The sequence below is a fragment of the Schistocerca americana genome, chromosome 6, assembly GCF_021461395.2.
Source record: "Schistocerca americana isolate TAMUIC-IGC-003095 chromosome 6, iqSchAmer2.1, whole genome shotgun sequence".
Classification (NCBI taxonomy): Eukaryota; Metazoa; Arthropoda; class Insecta; order Orthoptera; family Acrididae; genus Schistocerca; species Schistocerca americana.
This window is the reverse complement of record NC_060124.1, coordinates 32,739,210-32,766,965: the sequence shown is the minus strand read 5'-3', so window position 1 is coordinate 32,766,965 and position 27,756 is coordinate 32,739,210. Positions and strand designations below refer to the sequence as shown.

The following is a 27,756-nucleotide window of genomic DNA, read 5'->3' as shown; positions in this document are numbered from 1 at the left end:
ACGGTAATGATGCATGATACCTATACTAACAAATCCAACCTTGCGTGAGCTATCGCAGCTAGTAAGCCACTACTGCTCTTACTACCCATCCCACTGTCGCAGAGGTTTTTTTCCCACGGCACTTTTTTCCCTCTGCTCTTCAAATCGCTACCCTCACTCGCGTTTCGTCCACCATCTATTACCTGATGGACCGTGTTAATGCGTAGCCTTACCCAGACGCACGGACAACATCACAGCCCAGCATCCTGTGATCCACTTACTAGACAACTAACATGTTTACGGAGGTGACAGTAGAACTTTTGGTTTGGTCACCATGTTGGTGCGGGCGTGGAGGGGCCCCATCTCTATGGTCCAACACGGCAGTCTCAGGTAGCACCTGAAGAAGGCAACGAGTTACATGGCCGAAATATTGTGCCAGAGCGACACAAACATCCGGCAGTAGACCCGATTACTCCACATGTCAGGTCTAAAATTGTTTACATTATGTCTTTCTCCCTATTTATAAAGCGGCTTTATTGCTGAGTAATTCAATCGTTCAGAAAACTGACCATTCCTAAAGGTAAAATTACAAATATGGCTAAATACAGGGCTAACATGTACAGCACAGTACTTCAATATTCGGCTAGGCACTCCATCATACCCATGAGAGTCCTTAGTCTTCAGTGGTGATATTTCACACACACCTGTTAGGTGAACAAGACTCTTTGTGTGGCTTCCTATTGGATGGCAAGCTCCACATGCCAGAAATCTGGCACTGTTGTTGCAATTTGTTTCTTACTTTTGGGCCATGAGAGGTCTCACGGACGTACCATAGTGTTTGCGCGTCGTGTTTTTGTTGAAAGTTACCGTTTCTTCCTGGTGAGGAAAGGTGGACCATCTATGCAACGTTTTCTGTTAGCAGCAGAAAACGTTTCTAACAGAAAACGTTGCATAGATGGTCTAGCTTTCCTCACCACGGAGAAACGGAAACTTTCAACAAAAACGTTCTCTATGCGAGATAGATGTGAGTGTTCAAGAACGTCTCAGGGAATTCTCAGATGAACACTTAGATGACAGTAATACTGACCCTGTATCGAGTAATTAATGATCACAATACTAATTCGGAGAAGGAAACTGAAAGTTATGAGGATGCGACACGCGATAACAATGAAAAGCGCACTTCTTCGGTAAGAATATAAAGATGTTTTCGGTGGAGAAAACAGAAGCCGCTAAATAAAGTAAGAACAAGCAAAGTCAACATTGTCTTGCAGCTGCCTGTATTGCAACAGATATCTGAAAGTCTCGGAGAAAACTTACTGTTTTGCAGATATGAGCCTCAAATAAAGAAACAATTTTCTGAACAATGAAAAACGTCAACCTTTTGTTGTTCTCGTTTGAAATGGAAAACGACTTATCTGTGTCAACAGCGTGGTGTTCCGATTTGTTTGGAGAACTGTAGGAGGGTCTGCGTGAAATACATACAGACTGAAAGCAATTACAATTTTATTCAGGGCCTCAGAAGAATAATAGGGTAATTACGCTCTTCTTGATTTTTAAAATAAAAATTTGGCGAAATTTCTCCCTTGATAGAATTATGGGGTGGAATAATCGCTCTAAGGCTGAAACGATGAATAGTAAATTCAAAGCTGATTCCAAATACAATTTGTTGTAACTGAAATGTGTTTTTCCATACAGTTACGTTGCGAATCTGTAATATCTCCCTGATGATAATGTGTGAGTAACCAGAGAGGTAACTATGTGCTGTTATTTTAGTAGTACCTAAATAATAAAAACAAACTGCAAATTTTGTACATACAATAAAATTAAACTGCAAATTTTGCTGTGTTTTAATTTTCAAAGTGTTTTAAATTCTGCGTTGTTTGAAAAATGCAAATTTCTATAAAGCCTGTTTCCCAAAAGTGTAACGAATAACAGAGTGACAAAACAGTGGTTTTATGACTGAAAAATAAAAATCCGGTCTGAGAGACTCCTCAATAGTAGTTGTGTTCCTGTCAACATCCATAGTAGCTAAGAGTTAATTTCCCCACACATTTTGATCAATAAATTATGAGATACAGCTGAACGGAGAAATTGACATTGTTATTGTAATAAATTACATAAAGGCCAAAAAAAGTTCCATAAAAGTTCTACGCACAATGGACTCCTTGAAAATATTACGTTTGACCTTCCGTGTTCGTGCTAATTTTACTCTTGCCAATTCTTTATTGTTTCGCACGTTTATCGTTTTATGTACATGAGACTACTCTGTTTGTGTATTTGAAGCCCGCGGTCATTCGGCATAGATATAAGGTGTACTACAATCGCATTTGTGTAACGACATTTAACAGTGGATGGGCTACTCTAGTTTTGTTTTAGTAATCGATGAAGATAATGTAGGTTTGCCATTATTTTTATACTGTCCATTGTCAATGCATGTGTATATCATTTGCCTAATTTTAACGATTGGCGATTGCTAGAAAGCTTACCGGTGGTTCAGATAGATAGCACTAGCGGCAAACATGAGACACACACAAGAAGCATGGAGAGCGAGGTAGCGAGTGTTTTGCCTAATAGGAGTAGTTGACTTTTAATATAACATGGCAAGTAGCACGACAGACGAAAAACAGTCGATCAGAGAATCTGCGAAACAACCTAAAAAGTATGGCAGCTTTTGTAATCATGTTAGCCGGCAAGATAATTGTATCAAACACATAATAGTGGAAGGCGATACTCTGCAAGGAATTGCTTTGAAATACGGTGTAACTGTAAGTATGACATATCAATGAAAATAGTTGTAACAGTGTGTCAGACAGCGGTAGAAATATCTGCTGACTGCATACAGCAGCTGTGTTATCATATCCAGCCTACCGATTGTGGGAACTAAATACAACATAACAATGTTAGTTACACACATAAGTTTTCTGTTTGTATCTAAAACATGTAGTTGTATCGTATAGAACTATGGTCAGTGAAATTCTTCATTACCTAGGAGGAACCTGTTGCTTGAAGGTACCTTCCTTAGCACTGGATGTAGATGTGTGTTCTAAATTTCAATTTATCATTTATTGGAATGCTAAATTAATATTACAAGGTAATACAAGCATAATGAATACCTGTAACTTGAATTTCACGTAATTCGACGTAGACATCGAATTCTGACCAGTCAAATTTATAAAAAGTTGCTTCAGAAATGTTGTATTCTTTGTTTCATCCTGCTCATTGTGAGAAAAATGCTATGGGTCAAGTGTTTTCTAATGTGGGTGAAATCTAATTTAAGTAGCTATGTCACTGAAATATTTCAGTCAATAATGAAAATTAATATTTGACACAGATGGAGCAGATTCGCCGACTTAACCGATTATGGGCAACAGATAGTCTCTTTCTTCGTGAATATTTGCTTATACCAGTACCTGCAGACAAGGCTTTATCAGCAAGCCAGTCATCAACTGATGTTAATCCTGCAAGGTCACCAGGCTCTCCAGACAGCACTCACTCAGAAGAGAGAAGCATCAATGACTTTCTGGTTCATATTGACAATTCCATAGCAAACATGAAAAGTCAAGTGAAGAAAACACAAGGAAATAGTGAGTAAGTTTGCATGCACCTTAAAAATTTCCACCTTCAGAATAACCTGAATTAATTGATAAAAATTGGAATTTAATTCACCCTGGCTTATTTTTCTGTGTTGATTACTACACGACTTGCATCATGTTTGAACGTTCCACCTGTAGCTAGAGCACATGCACCTTATTTTTATTGAACATTTAGAATGCATTATCCTCAAAATATTTCTAGGCAGAATGAACAGCTCATAGTCATTATTCGCATTAACTCCTCTAATGAAAATTAATTTTTCGTGTCTTTAATCCTTTTAGTCTAGAGTGTGATATTGCTATCCCCACCCTCCACTCTGAAATCTTATTTATGGTGGCAGACTGAAGACTGATTTGCAGCTTAGCCCGAGGCCTAGGTTAGGTTGGAAAGTGATAATTTGGTTGACAAAGCCAGTGAATGTGAATGTCAGAGGTTGTGCTAGCATATTGGGCTGTAGAGTAGTCTAATACTTACATTCGTGCCATATTTGAATGTGCTTTGCCATACTTAACATTCTTTTTGTCATAAAAGTGGAAACTGCTATATAAATTCAGGCAACATACATTAAGTAGCAGATAAGTCTTAGATGAGTATTTTGATGCATATTGTGCTCATACACCATACATAAATTACGATAAATGTAAGGGGATGTCCACCATTGCTTCAATTTGACCCCCCACTTTCCCCCCGCCTCAAAATCCCTCAACCAAGCAGATGGAATTAGACATTTGACTCATTTCATTAGGTTTCCATCTAAAATGTTGTTTGCGAGTAAGTAATCATCATCCTCAAGCCAACCTTGTTAAGTGTTTGTGATCAGACCAGTAGTAGTGCATTTTGTAAAAATCCTCATTGGTAGCATCAGATGTACTATGTTTTATGTTACATAAGATTTTTGTCAGTGTGTATGGATTAATCTGTGGGCTTATATTCTGGATGGAGACTGCCACTGATGTGATTCTTTTCTGTGATTATTTATTTAGCACCTTAGTAAACAGGATATTGTTAGTGTTGATACAGAATAACTAAAGAAAACAAAAAAAAAATTGAGTGTCCTCTTGTTGGTCAGCACTTTACAGAGGTATTTATAATCTCAGAAGTAATACTTAGGAGTTTTATGGTAGTAGCTATTTTTCTCAATTATACTTAGCTCAGTGATGTTTCATGCAGTCATTAATGCTATAGAAGCTCCTGGCAGTCAACATTTCCTTTATTTAATCTTGAGGATCAAAGTGTTGAATAAAAGTAGGGCTTGGTCTATTATTTCTGTATAAAAATAAACCATGATTTGCTTCATAATTTTACAAATAGGCCTAGTTGTATGATACCAATAAGTCCTCCAGGAAAAAAAATGGGTTTACAGATATAGTTCACTGGAAAGATAAAGACTTGCTGTTAGGTGTTTCTTTGAAAGATTGTTTGATCAAGCCCTTTTATGTTTCTTATAGCCATAGAGTTCAAACATTGTCACTCATACAGTACCCAAAAAATACTGCAGTCCAATGAAACATTTTAGGTAACCACTGCTACAAAGAGATCATTAAGTGTGAACATCAGCTAACCTGGGAAATTCTATCACAGTTTTAATCTGAGATATTGTTTGTGGTTGTAATAGTATTACAGACAGACAGACACTTTGAAGCTAGTGTTCATTAAAGCACTTTGGAGAATCTCCATAAATGTGGTATTTGGTGAAAGTCAGATGGCTACAAGTAATAGATATGCACAATCTATTATTCAAGGGTCAAATATAATAAACAATTGACATACACTGCTGAGTAAAGACCTCCTTCAGACTTCTCCATGCATTAGTTTTTCAGTGATAGGCATCTACACCACTCCTGCACTATATCAGATTGTCACACATCCATTTTCTTATAGGTCGACTTCATCACGAATAAATATTATTCGTACAATGTAAACTGTTTTTGTAAGTACAATGAATTGTTTAAATGTGAGAAAAAATTTCAAAACATTTTTGAGTGTTTAAACAGTTTAAAATTGTGGTGGATTTGAATTTCGGATCTGAAAACCAGTGCACTGCCAGTTGGTAACAAAGAAACTTAACTTATAGGTTCACAGTTTGGTCTGTAGTCTGTCCAACAGTTTTGTGACACTAAAAACAGCATCTTTGGCATTAATTGATGTGCAGGACTGTTACTTATGGTCTATATTCCCCATTAGACTCTTTAAGTCCTCTTATTGAGAATTAGCAGGCTTGGAAAAAGGGAAAGACATACCAGCTATAGGATTGACTGCCGTGGTTTAGTCTTTTCGTCAAATGCTGTGTTCTTTAAACTGAAACATACGTAATTTCCGACGTGTCCATTTGAAAAGTGTCAATAAAACCTGTAATCACTGTGGGTATGTATTGGCTCTATACTTTCAGAATTTAGACATTGGCAAAATGCATATATGCAAGACTTGATCTACCTTGCACTGATATACTTTCTGCATCTCAGTTGCTTAACAATATTATGTTAGACATTTCTTTTAGCATTATATTTACATCGTCTTAACACACCTAGTGATCAGGATTCTTTTATGATTTGTTTACTTTGTGTGATTCCTAATGATGAAAGTTTTCACTTTATATATGACAGTGATTCTTTGGATTAAACTTTTGTGTATCACCTATTTTTATATGTTGACAGTAAGCTCACAATGGAATGGTCAAATCAGACATGTCAAAATCTACTCGGAAATTTTTTTCACACAGAAAGAATACCCTGAAAGAAACGCTCTTTCTAAATTTTAGCTGCTAAAGCACACTTTTCTCACATGGCATACAGAAAGCTTTGGAGCAAGGCAGGCAGGCAGATAGATGGATTATTTCTTGATTTCTGAAAAGGATTTGACTCAGTACCGCACTTACATTTATTGTCAAATGTTCCATCATATGGGGTATCAAGTGAAATTTGTGACTGGATTGAGGACTTTTTGGTAGAGGGGATACAGCATATTATCTTGGATGGACACATTGTCAGATGCAGAAGTAATTTCGGGTGTGCCTCAGAGAAGTGTGTTGCGACCATTGCTGTCCATGTTGTATATTAATTACCTTATGGACACTATTAACGGTAACCTCAGACTTTTTGCAGATAATGCAAATGAAGTACTGTCTGAAAGAACCTGCATAAATATTCAGTCGATCTTGATAAGATTTCAAAGTGGTGCAACAATTTGCAACTTGCTTTAAATGTTCAGAAATGTAAAACGTAGTATCCTATGACTGTAATATCAGTTAGAATTGGCCAACTCATATAAATCCCTGGGCATAACACTTCGTAGGGATATGAAATGAAATGATCACAAAGGCTGTAAAGTAGATGGTAGACTTCTGTGTGTTGGTAGAATATTGAGGAAGTGCAATCAGTCTACAAAGGAGATTGCTTACAAATCACTCATATACTCCATTCTACTATATTGCTGATGTGTGTGAGACCCATACCAAATTGAACTAACAGGAGATAATGAACTATTACGGAGAAGGGCAGCATGAGTGGTCATAGTTTTAGTTGACCTGTAGGAAAGTGTTACAGTGATGCTGTAGAAACTGAGCTGGTAGACTCTTCAAGGTGGACATAAACTACCCAGAGAAAGTCTGGTAACAAAGTTACAAGATTGGTTTCAAATGATGACTAGGAATATGCTACAATCCCCTACACATCGCTCACATGGGCATCATGAGGACAAGATTAGAATTATTATGGCACATACAGAGGCATTCAAACAATCATTCTTCCTGCACTGCACTCCGCATGTGAGTGGAATGGTAAGAAACACTAATAACTGGTGCAGTAAGATCCCTGTGCCACGCACTTCGCAGTGGTTTTCAGAGCATGGATGTAGATCTAGATAAAAAAAAAGGTAAAGTTACTCATTTTTGCTGCACAAAGAACCGCTAATAACAGTGGTTTGTACAACTGTTACAGCCTAGCAAGCAAGTCATTGAATTAGCAGAGACATCCGTAGAGACTAATTTGTTGACATGAAATACAATAATTCATCAGTTGTTATGATAATTTTTTATTTTATTAACAATGAAATAGTTCCTTGTTTATTCCCAGAAGTCATTTCAAAAATGCAAAGTACCTATTGGATGAAGAAAACAATTGTTTTCCTTACACTAGGCATATCTGACAAAAAAAATTGATGCATTCAGGCACTTCACAGTAATTTTTAATTTTATTTAGACAGAACTAGAATGGGGAAAGAAATGTTTGTGGTCATTGTTCTATGTACCATGCATACTTGCTCAAATTTATAAAATGTGGTGATGCAAACTGACAATGTGAAAATGACTGAACTTTACCAATACTGTCCTGCTGATAAATCAGAAACGACAAAGAGCTATCAGAAATTATATTGTCAGACAATTTTTTGAAAATTGCTTTAAATGTTTGAAATATTTTTTAAGAGAGGTTTAGTAACACTATTAGTTCCTGGTGGAATCCTAACTATATTAAATCTTATCATCATCATCCTAAAGACAGAGGTGTTGCTATGTCCAGACCAAAAATCCAACAAAAACAGTTATTTTCTGCAAATTCTAAGAAGACACTGAAAATTCTTCTCCCCTTTGCAAGTAATAGGCCCTTTTTTTTAAATTTTTGGTCCTAATTTGCCTCTAGGTTACTGAAGACTGAAATGAAACTGTGGAAATGTTAATCCACTTCTACTTATCACTGGAATCGTCATATATGAATGTATCATAGCACTCATATCATCACAAATAACTTACTTTCTTTGAAATGATAAAGTGCAGTTTGCTCATAGTGCTTATATGAAACCTGACTGATTGTCTTTATACAAGACATTTTAGGGGCTAACAAGAAGCTTCGTCCTCATGTCAGTTACGAATTTCTCTATAGTATTACCTGTTAATGACATCTCCTAAAAGTTTACTTGAGGTAAACTACGTAATTTTGCAACCTTCTTTTCATCTAATGTTCTGAAACTGTTTAACCAGGTCAAAGAAGCTTGGAAACCAGTAGTGTTCATCTCACTTGCAATTGAGAGTGCCCAGTCTCATAGATCTCACTCGGTACATGTTTATTGACTCTCATGAGAAATTATTAATCTTTCAAATAGTTTTTTGTTCATGCTTTTGTCAGCTTTGTTTTGACACATTTTGTACTTACTGTAAAATCTATCTTCCCTTTATACAATTCATTTTCAGATTTTAAGAAACAAAATAGGCTTTCCACACTGCTTAGGTTTCTGTTTCCTCCCTCCTTCATTTACTGAAAAAATTTAGTCTCTTTTGTGTCAGTGAATACTATTATTTTTGGATCTACATATTTTCGTTGGGGTAGGAAGCTACTGTATTTTATGTTGTGTACCTTATGTACAATCACCATTTGAACCACAGGTCATTGAAATTGTCAGTTTTTTCCTGTTTCTGCTAATCTTTCCACAATGTCTTATGAAATGGTGACCTCATTCAAATGAATCCATGAAATTAGCTGATAAATAATACATGTGGGTCTTCAGGACAATTACATACATTTTTCATATTTCATCTATGCAAGGTTGAAAGCATTAATTGTGTTACTGTGAAACCTGCACAGACATATGTTTTCAACAAACATGTATGAAGGAAATTAATTCAATTTTATCTCCACAGTTAACACTTAGCTATACTGCAAAGGTAACTATTTATTATCATGGGTATTAAGTGAATAGCTAATTCAAGCAAATATAAACAGCGACCAGTTGTCAGAGAAACCATAAATGAAAACTGAAATCCCCTTTATAAATTAAGATCATGTTGTGACATGTTATCTGTTGATGTTTGTGCCATCAACCAAGGATATGTGCTGGCCAAATTGTGCCTGTGCTGTTTGATATGGATATGGCAGGGGTGCACATTCCTCCAGTTGTGTAATGTGCTAAGAGTTTGACAATTTTCAACATTTTTTGAAAAAAACTGCTAAAATTTTGAAAGTCTTTCTTTCAGTGTGTTCTTCATGTATTAAAAAAAAAATTGAGGGCAGGTTCTAAAATATTGGGTTGGGCTGTTATCTTGCCAGATGTAGGTGTTGTCACATGTAGTCAACTATATTTTTGTCTGGATTGTTTGATCTGGCACGCTTTGCCAAGCTTCATACAAGTATGTTGTGGTACTGCCTTGAGCAGTCTCGTTTAAATTTGCGTGGTTTCACAGAAAAGATATTCTCAGTAACATCTGTGACTACTGTTAATCGGTGGTGTTCTATGATCTTGTGATCCAAATTGATACATTTCTTGTATCAATCCCTCTCTTCCCCTTTCCTGCCCCTCGTCCACGGATGCCTAACCCACTGTGGGGACTTAGCTCTGTGTTTGGCTAACACAGAGTCTAAAGATCCCTTGCAATAGTGTTTCCATACTGCAAGTCTCGTATCTAATTGTCCCTGCATACGCTCCCTTTCAAGACTGGGCTTAGAGCAGATTCTCAGTAACTCCTGCAGGTCATATGAGGTAGCTAAATGGAGTACCAGCTTAGGCAGGCTTCCCCATTCACAGCATGGCTATGACTGGGGCTTCTTTTTGGTTTGACATAGCACCACAACTTTTGGCTTATTAATTATTTTCTGTCTCACTTTAGTATTATATCCTTTCCCTCTTTTTTTTCTAAATTTTATAGTTGTACAGGCTGTCATGGGAGGGACACACTACATGGCACTAACTCAATCCGTAGGTCATAAAGATCGTGTGCACACCTGAAGCTGTCAGATGTGGAGAGGTCATGATTTAAACTCTAGATTGTAGCTCCTGAGAATGTGGGAATTGTAATACTGATGGCTGTGATGTGTAAACTCCCTACGCAAGCTGTGAGAAGATTCAATCAAAGTGAGCAGCTTCAGGATGGGTGATCTGCAAATGGAACCCACCAAATTAGTCCGAACAAGTGGCCGTACCAAACTAGCCATTTCAACAGAGCAAGCTAGCAGTTACAATGCAGAAAGTTAAAATTCTGTAGTGTTCCCATCTCTGGCCACCCCATGGGATGAGGGATAGGCTTGAGGAAATGGAACGGCACAGTTTACACAATCTTAGGATGCCATATTCTATGTTTTAAGCTTATACAATTGCCTTTGAAGGGAACATTTCTCCTAGGATGAGGCATGGTCTGCCTAATTTATAGCCAAAATAAAGTTCATATGATTTTCTTATCGGTGGGGTTATCGCTCTTTTGAGATTTAAAAGTTACCTTGCCACAGATGTAACAAAAACTGTTTGGGTGATTAACACACGTACGTGGCATTGTTAGTATGCAAACAAACTATATACGATCACAAAACAATAAAAATTTGGGAAGTTCTTAATCACACTTATAAACTTTGTTTACAACATGTCAAACGTAGGGTTTTGATTTCACTGATGTCTGCTCTCGTTAAATATTCATCTAATTGGAAGATATTGTTTCAGTTTAGTGGTACTTGCAAATAGCGGAAACAAATGTTAGTACACAATAATAAATAACTTTGCTTCAGGTAATAGAAATAAAAGTTAATATGCAATAATAAACAATTCAGCTTAAAATACTAAAATATATTCACATTATGTTAGTAATTGGAGCCCAATATAGCGATTCTAACTTCACGTTCAGAATCAGTGTACCAAAATACACAATAATTAGTGAAAATTTTCTCATTTAACAAAATCATTGTTTCTCAGTGTTATCAATCCTTTGTTGAAAACATACTACAAAAACTTTTACTGTCAAATAACATTAAACTTCTTTCACTAAAATCCTTCCTGGAAATTTATGCAGACTTCAATGCCCATCAACCTGTAGTGCTGGTGGAGTCAGCTTATCAATCCCATAACAGAATGGGCAGTGAATATTGATACCCACATTTACTGAACAATAAATCTTCAACAACAGGATAATCTGAAGGTTCAGAATCTTTCATCAGTTTTCAGAGTCTGACAATTTTATTACGTGAAGCTCATCTTCTGACAAAGAATTATCACACTTTTGGAAGAGATTTTTCTTTACCTTTGAGAGTTCTTCTTTAGTTGTGGATGGCTTGGAACATCTAGGCTGAGGATAGTTTGCATCATTTGTACCTGCAGACTATTTTAACTTTTTTGTAGTGCACACACATTTTCATTTGATGACGATTTGAATGATTTTGGGCTAAGGCTCAGTGCAGATTTACAAGGGCTCACACCAGTTTTTTCTTACATTTGTTTTTGAAAAGGCTATTGATATTTTTCTTTTTACATAGACACTTTAAATATGAAACCAGAGATTCAGCTATAGCTTCCTTTTTCTCTTCCATATCCTGTTCACCTGGGAGTGAAGAGAGTAAAGCGTCTCTTTAATTAACAAAATTATTTCTACCAGTATTTCCTTATACACATCTAGGTAACATTTTACATCCGGAGACCTTTGGTAAGTCCAAGGCATTTCAGTTCAATTTTTAAGTGTCATCTTTTTTGTGATGATGGTTTCTTAGTCCTTAGTCTTCAGTTTGTCATGTAGTTTTTTTACCCTTGTGGGTGGGTGCAAATTGCAGTTAGAAATTGAAATGTAAGTTAATCAGATTTTACTATCTGACTTTTTTTTTCTTTTTTTTTTCCCCCTGCTAGTCACTCATCCAGGCTCATTTTGTGACATACATTACAGATTCAATCTCAGTCTGTCATTGTTTTTGGATCACTTCGCTTAGCTCCACAAAGTGACAATCATCATTAATCTGTTTTTCTGAACTGTGTAGCTCTGTTGACTGTAGCTAGTTTTCTCAGCTTAAACAAATGCTTGCATTTTCCTACTATGTACAGCTATAAATTTTGACTAGTTGTTAATTTAAACTGTGCCATAGCTTTTTTGCAAACTTCATCCTGCCAGACAAAATGGGTGCTTGGCAGCCATCATTACTGTTCACTTGCAGACGGCAAACTTATATTCATAAGTATTAATTCACTTGAATGATTCGTAACCAGTTATTGGGTGATGTTGCACTGAGACATGTAAAGCATGTTAACTGCAGTGGTTTGCAACTAAGAAGTGAGAGTGCTGTGGTTTCAATGTAGAAAGAGACAAAGAATGCATTGTGACATCACTAGTTGTTTTTCTGTTCTACTCTATGTAATTCAAGTGTTCCCTTTGGTGGTAATGTCGTGGCTGTATGATGCACATACAGATAAACCCCAATGCACATACAGCCCACCTCTCCATACAGGCTATTGTAAAATTACTTCAAGCATATGGAATGTACTTTTTTCAAATATTTATGTAATATTTGTTGTGTTTATTTTTTCTCCACCTTGCACTAGAAAATGTACACAATGGATAGAATATGTAGATTGCTTTGCTACTGCATATCTCACTATCACAAACTTTCTCATGCTTGCTACTGTTAGTACTATTGATTTTCAACACACAAGACACATTATGGTATTGCTCTTGTGAGTTATATGGAAGGATTCTGCAGCACATCTTTCCATTATCATCCTGAGTAAGTCACTTAGCTCTACACGTTGGTTCTACGAACCACACTACAATGCTTTCTGGAAGCTGTGAACTTTCTTTATTGTGGTCTTAGGCTGACTTCTAAAATGTTCTTTGTATAATAAAATTATTTTTGACATGCTAAGTGGCCACAAACTGATTTGTTTTATTCCAGTTTTAATTTGAGCTGTAAATTGAGGTACAGCTCTCCCTTTACTCACTTGACAATTGTTTCTGTTAAATAATGAAAGAGAAATGACCCTTCCAAATTTTTTCCACTAATATTAAATACAGGGTGTCCCATGTGGAATGGTCAGTATTCAGGAATATGTCAGGAATGCTCATTTAAAGCAAAAGAACTTTATATGGATATATGCCCTACTCCAAATGGTTTCCAAGAGAACTCATATAATGTACGTTTGTTTTTAGGCTTGTGACGCACATGCGTATGTCTTACCATAATTGCTGTATAGATTGTTTCCCCCCTCACTCCGTCATCAGGCCATGAGTGGCCTACTGGGACCATCCGAACGCCGTGTCATCCTCTCCCGGTTGTAATGATGATATTCTTGACCGAAGCCGCTACTATTTGGTCGAGTATCTCCTCAATTGGTATCACGAGGCTTAGTGCACCCACCAAAAATGGCAACAGCACATGGCGGCCTGGATGGTCACCCAACAAAGTGTCGACCACACCCGACAGTGCTTAACTTCGGTGATCTCACGGGAACCGGTGTAGCCACTGCGGCAAGGCCATTGCCAATTGTTGTATCGATTATGGTGAAAAATTTACTGGCCACCGAGCTTGCCAGACATTATGCCATTCTATTTTTGTGAGGGAGTTGGGGTGACGGAAGCGTCAGGTTCCATCAGTGTGCTTTGACCCATGACATCACCAACATGGCGGAAATGGCCATTCACAACTACTCCCATACTGCGCCTATGACGTCATTATGTAAACATGACGACAAGCACGAAATTAGATCGAAAAATCATCACACATGTTCCTCCAAAAATATAATGAAACTAATGGGACAAGTGGGGGAAACTGGGGGTTTTTGGGTGTGGACAAACTAAATATGAACACACGCCACTAAACCAAACGACACAAAATTATAAAATAGTAAGACCCCACAACCTTCCCAAATTCCACTGTATACAATATCCTCTGGAATCAGTCACTTCCCTTGACCTGTATAGCTCGACAGCAACTACTGATACCACATTATAAAACTCAAAACTTTCACCACCACCACAATTATCGCTACCACAAAAAAAAAAGAACCTAGAAAAACAAAATTGGAATCAAACACTTCTCTTGACCTATATAGCCCAACAGCAAATCATGATAACAAATCACCAACAACCAAACAACTCACAAATACTCCATCAACCATCTAGACAGAGAAAAAAAAACATTGAAAAAACAACTCACCACAAGAAAGCTCCGGCACTGCCCTCTAGGTCACACACACACACACACACACACACACACACACACACACACACACACAACAAAAACCACAACCAAAAAAAAACTCCCAAACCCCCCACCTCCCAAAGTCAAAGACCCGTAAACAAATAAAAACCAAAAAGTCTCAACCACACTCTACATCAACTGTAACAAAAAAAATCCTCTACAACAAAATCAAAAAACGACCACCACCCCTCACCCACCTACCTCCAAAAACCTTACCAACAACTAACCTCCCCCATGCCGCAGCCACCACCCGCCACCAGACACTTCACTATCCCACATCCTTCAGCCTACACATCCTACTAACTGCCCTTAAAAGAAAAGAAAACTAAATACAGTAGCCCTCGGGGATGCTCTTCCGCCAACATCTAAAAGAGACTGAAGGTTAGAAGAGTGCCTCTTCCCCCTTCCAATAACTGACTTAATGGCTGCCCAAAACCCATCTATGGTATTCGTAGAGGCGCCGGTATCGTAACTTTTTAACTCAACACTGTGGTTCACTACTAGATGATTGTACGCCTGCTGACCCAACCCCCTATAAGAAGGAAATGCATCTGAAACTATAATACTACCCTCTCCTATGAAATCCTCAATCAGTCCCACTAATTCCCTTTTTGTCTGCTCCTCCAAAACCCTAAATACACATTCTGAAACCCCCCCTCCCAATACCACAGCCCCCCACACCCATAAACTAACCATAAACTTACCCTTCCCATACTTTCTTCTCTTCCCAAACTACGACTCATCAACCTGCACAACCACCCCAGCCCCACCCAACTTACCCCTGTATTTAATACGACAAAAAAATACCAATCAAGCACCGTCCTCTCACTCGCACCCACCTCATGCGCACAGAAACTGTGAGAGGATTTATAACAAAAATAAGTCATTACCACAATTTCTCGCATGCCCAACCTAGACTTCTCAAACCAGGAACGGTGCTTAATGGAGCTCCATAGATTATCCCTACAACACCGCCACATGTAGCTGTCCCTGGTCAGAGATGGCAGAACTTTCGTAAGTCTCATTTCTTCCCAACACACAGAACACTTGACCACTTCAGCCAACAGACCAAATAGCTGAAGGAACTTAATAAGGGACAAAGCACTGTCCACCATCAGCGCACACAAATGCGGACTGTTGATTTTGTCAGTCATATCCATATCTACCAAAGACACAAACAAAGTAATTTTAAAAAATTCGTATGTGACGAACCGAGAACAACACTACAATAACTTGGGCATAACAAAAACTAAATTGTCAACTCACTGAAAAATATTCCTCTAACCCCACGGTCAACACCAAAACCACACGCGTCAAAGACTACCACGCAAATGAACCCAGTACGCCACATAACACGCTACCCATAAACACACCAACAGAGAGCAGCAGGTGTCAAAACGACACCTACAAATATGCCACTCTCACAAACTGAACTCCGCGCCATCGTGATGTCACACGCCACAATAGGAATGTCACGGGTCAGAGCCGACGGGCAGAATTGGACGCTTCCGTTGACCCAGGAAGTTGGGTATAGTCTGAGGTGAACAAACAAAAGGCAATATGGGAGATGGACTGCTTGGTTGCATCATGGCTGCTGTTGCCCTGTTCAGGGAACATGCAGAGGCACTCAGTCACACGTTTTGCCATCCCGTCCAGTCAATAGGATCATCACCTGGTGTGGCATGGCTGATGGTCACACAAGCATGGTTTACATAGTATCAGTGAATGTGCTGTCCATTTGTAGGCTATGGGAAGACGCACAATATGTAGGAATTTGACCGAGGACAGATTGTGAGGGCCTGGTGGCTCGGCACGAGCATTTCAGAAACTGCACGACTTTTCAGATATTCTAGGAATGCTATGGTGAGTGTCTTCAGCATGTGGCAAAACCAAGGTGAAGCCACTTCGACATAAAGGGGTTGGGTGGCCACACCTCATTACAGATGTCGGACATAAAAGGCTGGCCAGACTGGTAAAACAGCATAGGTGGTGGAATGGTGCTGAACTGACATCAGAGTTTAATGCTAGGCAGAGCACATGTGCATCTGAACATACAGTGCACTGAACACCCCAGACGATGGACCTCAACAGCCGACAACCCATGCATGTACCAATGTTAACACCATGACATCAAGTAAGACTGAAACTGACACTTGACCATCGGCACTGGACATTAGCACAGTGGCAGAGCATTGCATAATCTGATGAATCCCAATACCTTCTTCACTGTACCAATGGGAAGGCGCGAATCCATCGTCTGTCAGGGAACAGCTCCTCGAACCTGTACTGCGGGACGAAGACAAGGTGGTGATCATGCTTCCCGATGGTGGTGGCAGTTATCAACAAGATAATGGACAATGTCACAAGGCCAGGGTTGTGACGAAGTGGTTAGAGGAACACGGTGGCAAGTTCAAATTGATGTGCTGCCCCCTCTGCTCACTGTATGTAAACCTGATCTAACACATCTGGGATGTGATTGAATGTGGCATCAGAGCTTATCCCCACCCCTGTTCTTTACTCCCCGAAACTTGCAGGAATAAAGTGAATTGTGTGTGCCAACTCCCTCCAGCGACCTGCCGTATCTCATTGCTTCCGTGCCATGACTGTTCAACACTGCTGTCCTTACTAAAGGTGGACATACTGGCTACTAGGTAGGTGGTCTTAATGTTCTGGCTGATCAGTGTAAAGTGACGATGGGGTATTTGAATATTTTTCGTGAATCGTACCACAGCTGCAACGATAATGCTTAGAGGTGACTAAGTGTGTATTTTTCAGTTGATACTTCGTAAAACACATGTTGTGTTTACTAACAATTGTATATGTGTAAATCTGACAATGTGTTGAATAATGTAGAAGATAACAATGAACCTTAAATGTGTTGTATCCCAGAAACCATTCAGAGTAGGGCATGTGTCCATACAAAGTGTTTTGCTTCAAATGAGCATTCCTCCTGCATCCTTGAACATTGACCATTACTCCTGGGACACTATCAATGTTTGAATAGTGGCTATGCAGGAAGCTTTTTGTACCTATTTCGTGAAACAAATGTAGGGCTTTGGGAATCAAGCAGTTCACAACCGTTAAGTCATGCTGAAGATCATTGCTGTAAGAAATGTTATTGTCAACACTATCATTAGAACTCTCTTTCTTATAAAATAACAATAAAGAATAAGTTCATGTTGTGAGCTTGTGTGACTGTTGTGATTGTGGTAAGGATAATTTTAAAACTGAAACCTTAAAGGATTGGTGTTCCTGTTGTTACTTTAAGTATCACATTTGTGATAGAAGAAACGGAAACAACACATACCACTGAAAAAAGAACCAAATAATCCACCAGAACCTGGATAGATTGCGATTGATATGTAAGAATTAATGTTCTTGTTAACGATTGGCTTTATATTTCCTTTTGTGATAGACATCATAATGTTGGAAATGTATATTTCCTGTAAAGGAAATGACTTCTTTTGTATAGAAGTAGAACTGGAGTGTCAGTATTTCTTGTGGAATCCTAACTCTTTTTGTTTATTCGTCCTTGCAAGTGCATTAAGGTTACTATTTGCATGTAGTCTGAAAACAGTGTGCTTTATCATAATATGCAGAAGGCTCTTGTTATGTTTTCTTGCCTTTGCTCCACTTTGCTTGAATGAACAAGCTCTTTGAATCAGATTCTATTTACATCTCTATCTAAATCTATACTCTGCAAGCCACCTTCCGCTATGTGGTGCTGGGTACTTAATGTACCATTGTCACTCCCCTCTTTTCCTGTTTGTCTCATATAGTTAATGGGAAGAAATATTGCCAGTAAACCTCCATGTGGCTTCAAATCTCTCTATCTTCATGGTCTTTCCACAAGTGACTCTTCTAGGAATATACACTCTCGTAACTTTACAATAAACTGCACCCTGATGCAGAACTAACTCTCTCTCTCTCTCTCTCTCTCTCTCTCTCTCTCTCTCTCTCTCACTGGCGCTTTTGTCCTCACTAAATGAACCTGTGAATAAAACAAGCTGTTCTTCCTTAGATCTTCTCTATTTCCGCTAACAATCCTACGTGGTACAGATCTCATACTGAGAAGCAGTATTCAAATATTGGCTCGACGACAGTTTTGTAAGCTACCTCCTTTGTTGACAGACTACATTTTCTGACAAGGGAACATCCCCATCGCACCCCCCTCAGATTTAGTTACAAGTTGGCACAGTGGATAGGCCTTGAAAAACTGAACACAGATCAATCGAGAAAACAGGAAGAAATTGTGTGGAACTATGAAAAAAATAAGCAAAATATACAGACTGAGTAGTCCATGCGCAGGATAGGCAACATCAAGGAGAGTGTGAGCTCAAGAGCGCCGTGGTCCCGTGGTTAGCGTGAACAGCTGCGGAATGAGAGGTCAGTGGTTCAAGTTTGCCCTCGAGTTAAAAGTTTAATTTATTATTTTCGCAATGTTATGATCTCTCCGTTCGCTCATTGACGTCTCTCTTCACTGTAATAAGTTTGGTGTCTGTGTTTTGTGACCGCACCTCAAAACCGTGCGATTAGTAGGCGAAAGGACGTGCCTCTCCAATGGGAACCGAAAACATTTGATCGCAAGGTCATAGGTCAACCGATTCCTCCACAGGAAAACACGTCTGATATATTCTATACGACACTGGTGACGGCATGTGCGTCACATGACAGGAATATGTTGTCGACCCACCTAACTTGTACACTTCGCGAATGGGTAAAAAGATTCTTCTACCTTGCCCGATTTAGGTTTTCTTGTGGATGTGATAATCACTCCCAAAAAAGTGATGGAAACATGAGAGTTTGTCACATAAACTGAAAATAAGAAATTAAACTTTTCACTGGAGGGAGGACTTGAACCAAGGACCTCTCGTTCCGCAGCTGCTCACGCTAACCACGGGACCACGGCGCTCCTGAGCTCGCACTCTCCTGGATGTTACATATCTTGCGTATGGACTACTCAAATTGTATATTTTACTTATTTTTTCATAGTTCCACACAACTTCTTCCTGTTTTCTCGATTGATCTTTGTTCAGTTTTTCAAGGCCTATCCACTGCGCCAACTTATAACTAAATCGGAGGGGGGGGGGGGGCGTGCGATGGGGAGGTTCCCTTGTGAGGACTCTTCCAATGAATCTCTCCCTGACACCTACCTTCCCTGCAGTCAGTTTTATGAACCCGTTCCACTTTAAATCACTCTGTACGCGTACTCTTAAATATTTTACGGAAATTACTGTTTTTTGTGATTGTTGCCCAATTGTGTATTTGTACACAGTGGATCTTTATTCATATGTATATGCAATACATTATGTTTATGTTGAGTCAGTTTCTACACACTGCACAAAGTGGCGATTCTGTGCAGACTTCCTATGTTTCACTGCAACACTCTTTGTATACAAGAGAACTGTCCATGAAGTTGCATGGAGCTTCAGATAATGCCTACTATATCATTTATATATAGTGTGAAAAGTAATGGACCTGTAACACTCCCTGGGGTTACATCCAGTGTCACTTCTTTGTCTGAAGACTTCTCTGCATTGAGAATGACATGCTGTTCTCTCTGCTAGAAGCTCTTCAATCCAACGATAGTTGGTCTGATAATCTGAACACTTGTATTTTGTTCATTATGCAACAGTGCAGAACTGTACCAAATGCCTTATGGAAGCCGAGGAACACAGTGTCTACCTGGACCCCAGTGTTTACTGCCTTCATGGTGTCATGGATGAACAGAGTGGGCTGGGTTTTACATGATCATTGTTTTTGCAGCCCATGTTCATTCATACAGAGGAGATTCTGTCTCCAGAAATGTCATAATGTGCAATTATAGGACACATTCCAAAATTCTAGAACTGACTGGTGTCAGATATAGGCCTACAGTTTTGTGTGGACCTTTCTAGAAAATGGGAATGACCTGTGCTTTTTTACAATCAGCAGGAACACTTAACTCATGATTGCAGTTGCTTTTATCCCATTGTTAGGTGTTTCAGTATCAGCCATTTTGTTAATTTGTGAGATGATTTAAAGGAAGTACTGCAGTGTGATTGTCTGTGAAACAGTATTGGGAAAATGAGTTTAGCATTTTGGCCTTTTCTGTGCCATCCTCTTTTTTCAGTACAATTATGGTCACAGAGTACCTGGACAGATGGCTTCAATCCGTTTAAGATTTAAGACCAAAACTGCTTCAGTTTTTCTGCCAAGTCAGTAGATGGAATTTTAGTTTAGATTCTATGTTGATGCTTCACGCATGACCCTCCTTATGCTAATTTTGGCTTATTTTACTTTTTGCCTGTGAGGCTTTCACAACATTTAAATTTGCAGTGAAGCTCTCTTTGCTTTCGTAGCAGCTTTCTGACATAGCTGTCAAACCACGATGGTTCTTTTCCATTCCTCACAACTTTATTAGGCACATAACTGTGTAAAGTGTGCTGTATAATGCTCTTGAACTCCAATGATACTCTACATTGGTGAATGCTGGAGAGGAAATATTCATGCAGACAACTCATGTAATCTGAAATCTGTTATTCTTGCTAAGCAGAAATATCTTCATACCTTTCTTTGTATTCCTGTTTTCAGCCATATTCTGTGATTGTCGGGGCCTCGTGCTTACCAACTCCTTTTTCTACACTGATTAGTGAAGTTTGAATCTGTTTTTCACCAGCAGATTTAAATTTTTGCCTTCAAAAATAAGTTAATTATGTTATTAACTGTTCCATGCAATTTTTGAATAAAGCATTTGAAACTATTTCACACAATTCCCTGTCTCTACTACCTGCTCTTAGGATTTGATTCTCCCAGTCTATAGTTGATAATTTGAAATCTATACCTAATACAACATACTGCGGAAATTTATGTGAAATATTCTCAAAAGTTTCAAACAAATGTTCCACCACTGCTGCTCCCGAATTAAAATTGGAATTTTGGATGTGAAGTCTGACACTTGGAGGATGTATACAGTCTGTGTCAAACCAGTGAGATGCTATGGTGTTGCCAAGGAGTCGTTCGCAGCAACTGGTATATTCTCATCCTGTGCTTTTGTCTTGGTAGATGCTTTGTCTTGGTAGATGCTTTGTCTTGGCAGATGCTTTGTCTTGGCAGATGCTTTGTCTTGGCAGATGCTTTGTCTTGGCAGATGCTTTGTCTTGGCAGATGCTTTGTCTTGGCAGATGCTTTGTCTTGGCAGATGCTTTGTCTTGGCAGATGCTTTGTCTTGGCAGATGCTTTGTCTTGGCAGATGCTTTGTCTTGGCAGATGCTTTGTCTTGGCAGATGCTTTGTCTTGGCAGATGCTTTGTCTTGGCAGATGCTTTGTCTTGGCAGATGCTTTGTCTTGGTAGATGCTTTTCAATAACAGTGGCATCTGTAAACATGGGTGCAGCTATTGGACACCGTGATAAGTTTAAAATAGTTATTAGTGAGACTGAACTGATGTCCTGTGGACAGTTTGTAATCCTGAAACATTTTGACAAGATTCGAAACATTATGGATCTTTTAACTTAATGTGAGATACGGATGTGTGAAGTAAATCATCATACTCTGACAGATTTTGACATGTTAAATATGAATCGACAGGCTCATACAGTCTTATACAGTACTGCTGTATTACATTTCATTAGTTATTAACAACTCTACAAGAACATTACTTTTAACACCTCTGTTAAGTGGCACAAAACCGAGAAAAGAGGTCCAGCGTGACGCTGCTGGTGTGGACCTAAAACTGCGCCACTCTGTGCAACGATGAGTAAATTACGCTCAGTGTTGTACATCAAAGGAAACGGTTTGTTCGTCAGCGCTCTGTTTGTCCGCTTTCTCGTTTTCCTCATTATTGACGCACACCAGCGCATGCAGGAACATTGTTGCGCATATACCAACACTATACTGCAATGTGCACAGTGAAAGAGGTGGGGCTTGTTCCATTAAACAATGGTTTTACCCGGCAAGGTCATTATTTTCTGCCAGTTTCCGTTGACTAGTAACACTTTGAGATACCGTTTGTTCGACATCATGTTACTGTATGTGTCCTTAACACTTAACGAAAAGGTTAGTGTAATCGAGGCTAGTGAGAGAGGCAATATATCTGTGTACGAAATTGTTGTTTCAAATGTGATAAAACACAAATTTATGAGACTTTAAGAAACAAGGATAAGACTGGGGAAAATGGATAAAAGGGAATGGGCAGATGAAAAGAGGCGCAAACAAGACCGGAAATGAAGAAATTAACCAACTTACCTTTATCTGGACTCCTGTTGCAGTGAGGCTCTGAAAGTTTCTAAAGAGCTTGGAGTTACGCAGTTGCAGAACTAGGCACATCATGTGGGAGTCAAGTGCGTGGGGAAGCTAAGGATGTGCAGGAAAGTGTAGCAACTCAATGGAAGACAATACTGTCCAACTTAATGGTGATTTTATGACCTGAAAGACATGTTCAATACCAATGAAATGGGACTGTTTTATTGCGCGCTGTCTTCAAAATCGCTAGCAATTACAGGTGAAAAGTGCACCTGCAGAAAAATGTCCAAGGAAAGATTCACTGTACTGCTGTGTGAAGGTGAAATGGAGAAGCTACTGGTGATTGGAAAGGTGGCAAAACAGTGTTGTTTCAAAAACATAGATGCCAGTAAGCTTCCAGTCCCATGGCGAAGCAATAAAAAGGTGTGGATGGTGTGTGGACTTGTGGAAGAATGGCAGAGCTCTTTCAGTGCCAAAATGAAAAAGGAAATCACCAAGTTCTCCTTTTCCTAGACAATGCAACCTGCCACCCGAAAGTAATGTTATCAAATGTGAAATTGGCTTGGTTCCCTCAAGGTTCAACCAGCCTCACAACCCATGAACAATTATTTACGTATTCAAGTGACATTAGGCGATTGCTGATGAAATCTAATATTCTTATCGTTGAAGAAGCTGAAAGTGTGTTTGCTCTTGCACGGTCAGTTCCTGTCCTGGATGCAGTAAATTGGATTGGCTTGGCAGTAAAGGAGATAAAACCCGAAACTGTCACAAAGTGCTTCAACAAAGCGGGGTTTGGGGGTCAGGCACAAGATGCTTCTGTGGCAATCGAAGTTAAAGAATTAAAGAAAATGCGAAACATTTCGTGCAGTGCAGATGATTACATTCGAAGCGATGACTTTGTCAACTCACTCCACTTTCACTTCAGCGACAAATTTAATAGAAGTCCGCAACACAGAGGCCGATGAAGAAGAAACAGGAGGAGGAGGATTCTCCCAACGTGTTGGAACTATTGTATGATGATGCAAAAAATTGCCCAGAGAAAACGATTTTGAACAGGAAATTAAAAACAAGGTTCCCTCATTGATATGTTGTGAAAAAATTGAAATGTAAAGCAAATAAACATGGGAATAATATGTATGTACATACAGTAATAAACAAATTTAAAGTCAGAATAAAAATATAGAAATGCTGTTTTATTTATCAATTAGTGTAATAGTCCAGTGTTCTATTGTCCAGTATACAGTGCTGTGCTGGAGTGGAGGTACATAAATACAGTATATGCGTAATTAAGAATTTTTACTGTACTTCTGTTTATGATACCTGACAAATTTTGTGTAGTCCAGTGAGTTTTGTGTAATCCGGAAACTTGTCCAATTTGGAAAATTATTTTAGTCCCTTGCAATTCCATTTCCAGGAAGTTTTACTGTATATTACAATAGAGATTGCCCTCCAACAGTTGGCACACTGTCGAACATATCGTTTTTCACTGTACACAGTTACATTACTGTAATGTTAAGTACAAGACCTAAGCAGAGAAACACATTGGGTCGTGTTGCTACCTTCAATGAAAACATTTTTTTATAATGTTGGAGGAATTACTTTGATGAATGATGAAGATGGAACCTAGGCAAACTTCTCATTAATTTTGATTACATTAATGCTTTCCAGTTACACATAAATGCCCTCCCCCTAGCTTAGCTGCATCCAGTGGGAGTCGGGTGATATCACTCCACTTTTGTGATTCGCCTTGCAGGTCTGGCCTGGAGGGGAAGCACCTTCTCACCCATTTAGTTGCTGGCATTGGCACACATTCTTAAAAATGAATAAAAAATTCAGAAATTTATAAGAACTGGTAATGTAAACATATTGGCCATAGTTGCAGTAATATTGCTTGTGAAGAAAAACTTAGTTGTCCAACTCATCACATGACCATATTCAGCAAATGCACCTAAAAACATGCTGTTTAGCATCCTAATACCTAACATAAAATAATCACAACATGTGACTGGCAAACAGAATGATTCAAAATAAGTGATATCATCAACCTTAATGTACGTGAAAAGCTTCAACTGACAGCCCAGACAGACATACATACATAATGTCTTTAGGGTAAACTGAGTGATAGGTTGAAATAATGAGTGGTAATGAGTAAAGCAAATGAATCACATATTGCAGGTCTCTTCTTAATAATGCACCTTGTATGAAACCTCTTCTATCTGAGGGAGAACTCACTGGCTTGTAACGGTAAGGACGTGCCACTTGATTAGCCACATTTCAATGAATTATATTTTCAATATTGAACTGTGTGTAATCCACATTTTAAAGTTGTATATTCTATCAAGACTTCTCACAATAGTACTGAACTGTGGTTGAGCAATGATGATTGACACCTAAAAGTGCCACATAGCTTTTGTTCAAAAATCTTTTGTACAGCTTTAGGTATTAGATTGTTCTCCCACACTCTTACATCAATGGTCACTTATCTTAATCTCTCTCTCTCTCTTTCTCTCTCTCTGAATCATAATCTCCTATTTTTCTTTACTATGTTGATTTGTATCACTATTTATATATTTACTGTGTGCAGACAGACGTGAGGGGAAACAAGTAACAGGATGAAACTTTGGAGTTAGTTCTCGGGCTTGCACAGAAATATGTAGCAAGCTAAGCACAAACATAGAATAAACTGCAATATGCTTCATCATGTCCTCATATAGTCACTCTATTATATCAGTCATAACAAAAGCTGACAAAGGAAACAATGGCAATATAGTTTGCAAAAGGCAGGCAATGGATTAACATCATGGTCTAGTTAAGCCAGAAATATTTAGCCACATGGTGTTTGCCTTAGCTATACCTAGTTTTTAAAACTTATCTTCTGGATGGTGAGTCTTACGTTAAATTGTTTGACAGACAACACTTATAATATCAGTTCTCTTGTCTCCAGATTCTGTAGTTCTTCTGATGACGACATGTTTGGCCGTAGAAGAACTACACGATCCCGGCTTCGGCAGCAGCAGTTTGAAGCATCCTCAGGGGTGACACCAATGCAGGGTGCAACAGCAGTTCTTGCAGCATCTTCACAGTCACACAATGATGTGCTGAGTATGCCTCAAACTTTAGTAATGACGCAAGGACGCAAAGTCCGTTCGTCGTTACAGAGGTTGCAGAAAGAACAAGATGAAATGTTTGAATTGTAGCATTTACTCTGTCCTAATGAATGTTATGCAGTTCTTGCCTGTTATACTGTACAGGTAGATTGCAGACAGTACGGTGAGTTCTGGCCAACTCTCCTTTGTGACTGATTGAGTAATGCTCTTTCAGGATGTGCTGACTTGCATAAACCTTTGATTGTGTTATGCTAAAGGTCTAATACAAGAGTTGAGAGTTAATGTGTGTTTCGAGCCAACTGTGTTAGATTTGGCTAAACAGAAGAATAAAATGAAATTCATTCATCATACATATCATCTGATTTAAACTTTCTAATGAGTTAATGTTTGTTACACAGTATTTCGGATATGTACTGTGATTCGGGTTTGGTAAAGTTGTATTAATAGTAAACCTACATTGCTCTCCAAGCTACTTTTGCTTTCTTCCCTATCATGTTTTTAATGCAGTTTAGTATGACACATTTGGATTGCACACTTTTTCCAAAGCTTTATAAATTTCTTACTGTTTCCCTCATTGTCACAGATAATTTCTGAGTAACTGTCTTCCACTGAATCCGTTATTATGTAGTGATAAACACTGCCTTTTCAAAATGATACAGAAAAGATGTAACTTTTGAAAATTGTTTCCATTTATTAAAAGGTAGCTTCTTTATGGCCTTTATTTTATGGGTTAGCCTGTTAATTGATGGCTAAGGTCTGGTGAGATCTTTTATAGTCTCCAAAAGTTATATTTTGGAGTGAGTACAGTTCCTCAGTATATTGTAAACAAGAAGTGATTCAAAAATGAGAGCTGGGCCTCAATAAAATGGATTATTTTAATTTCCCTTAAATGGATTTAAAAGGCAATTATGTGGATTTTAAATATGCCTTACATTAGACATACAGTCCTCATTTTTGTGTGTAAAATTACAAGAATGTTCATGTAATTGTTTTTAAAGTTGCACACTGAATTAAAATATTATTTTTCATATTCATCACACCTACATATAAACATTCGAGAGGATTGTGGCAGTTACAGTTTGAATAATGTGTGGGAAAATATATTGTTTTATTTTGATCTTGATAGGGTTTCTGATAAAGTGTTAGTAAAATTTGTGAACATGCAGCTATTCTTTGCAGTTAAGTGCAATAAAAAATATAGGTATGTACCTGATAGATAAGAATATTTTGTTTGCATACAAGGTCTTTCCATTACTGATGATACTCGGTGAGGATGTTAATTATGGACTCCACTTATTGAACAGAATGTTGCCTTTGATAGGCTGGTTATGTAATGTGAATGTTGACTTTAACAGATCTTTCTCGTGTTAAATGTCATTATAACAATTTTTTTCTTAACCTGTTATTGTAATAAGCATGCTGCTATTAAGTAAACTTACCATAATATTCAAACAACAATACAGTTAACTGGTGATTAATGTATTGTTGCAGCTATTCCAGGTGTGCAATAATCTATTCAATGGAGATTGTTTTCAGTTCTTTATGTTCATTCGTTTGAGAACTATGATAAAATAATTGGACAATGTACTTCAAAGCAAAAAATATATGACAAGAAATTCATATATTTTGCCCAATATGCATTCACTTTCCTGAAGTAATGTGTATCTAGGTGAGTTAGTGTAACATGCTGATACTTAATGGGGATGATTGCTGGTAGTATGACTCAGTACTTGTGCATACAAGACAGTTAACTGAACTGAGTAACGTTGCTTCTTTGACTGTTTCAACAGTTTGTTGTATTCACTATAGCAAGAGTGCTTCTTTCATTGCATCGTAACTTGTATTTACTGTTTATCGATGTAAATACCTCCCTGGAGTAAAGTTCTATTCCAAATGAGTCTTGAAGAAAAGAAATTCCTTTTCATA

At 38.3% G+C, this 27,756-nt stretch overlaps 1 protein-coding gene across 1 annotated transcript; it reads left to right on the top strand.

The window, feature by feature from the left end:
• Positions 1-2,418: 2,418 nt before the first annotated feature.
• On the top strand, positions 2,419-27,450 carry LOC124619375 (lysM and putative peptidoglycan-binding domain-containing protein 1). Its single transcript, XM_047145700.1, has 3 exons — positions 2,419-2,744; positions 3,311-3,567; positions 25,668-27,450. Exons 1-3 carry the CDS (start codon positions 2,577-2,579, stop codon positions 25,918-25,920), a joined length of 678 nt encoding a protein of 225 aa, XP_047001656.1. The 5' UTR covers positions 2,419-2,576; the 3' UTR covers positions 25,921-27,450.
• Positions 27,451-27,756: the final 306 nt, after the last annotated feature.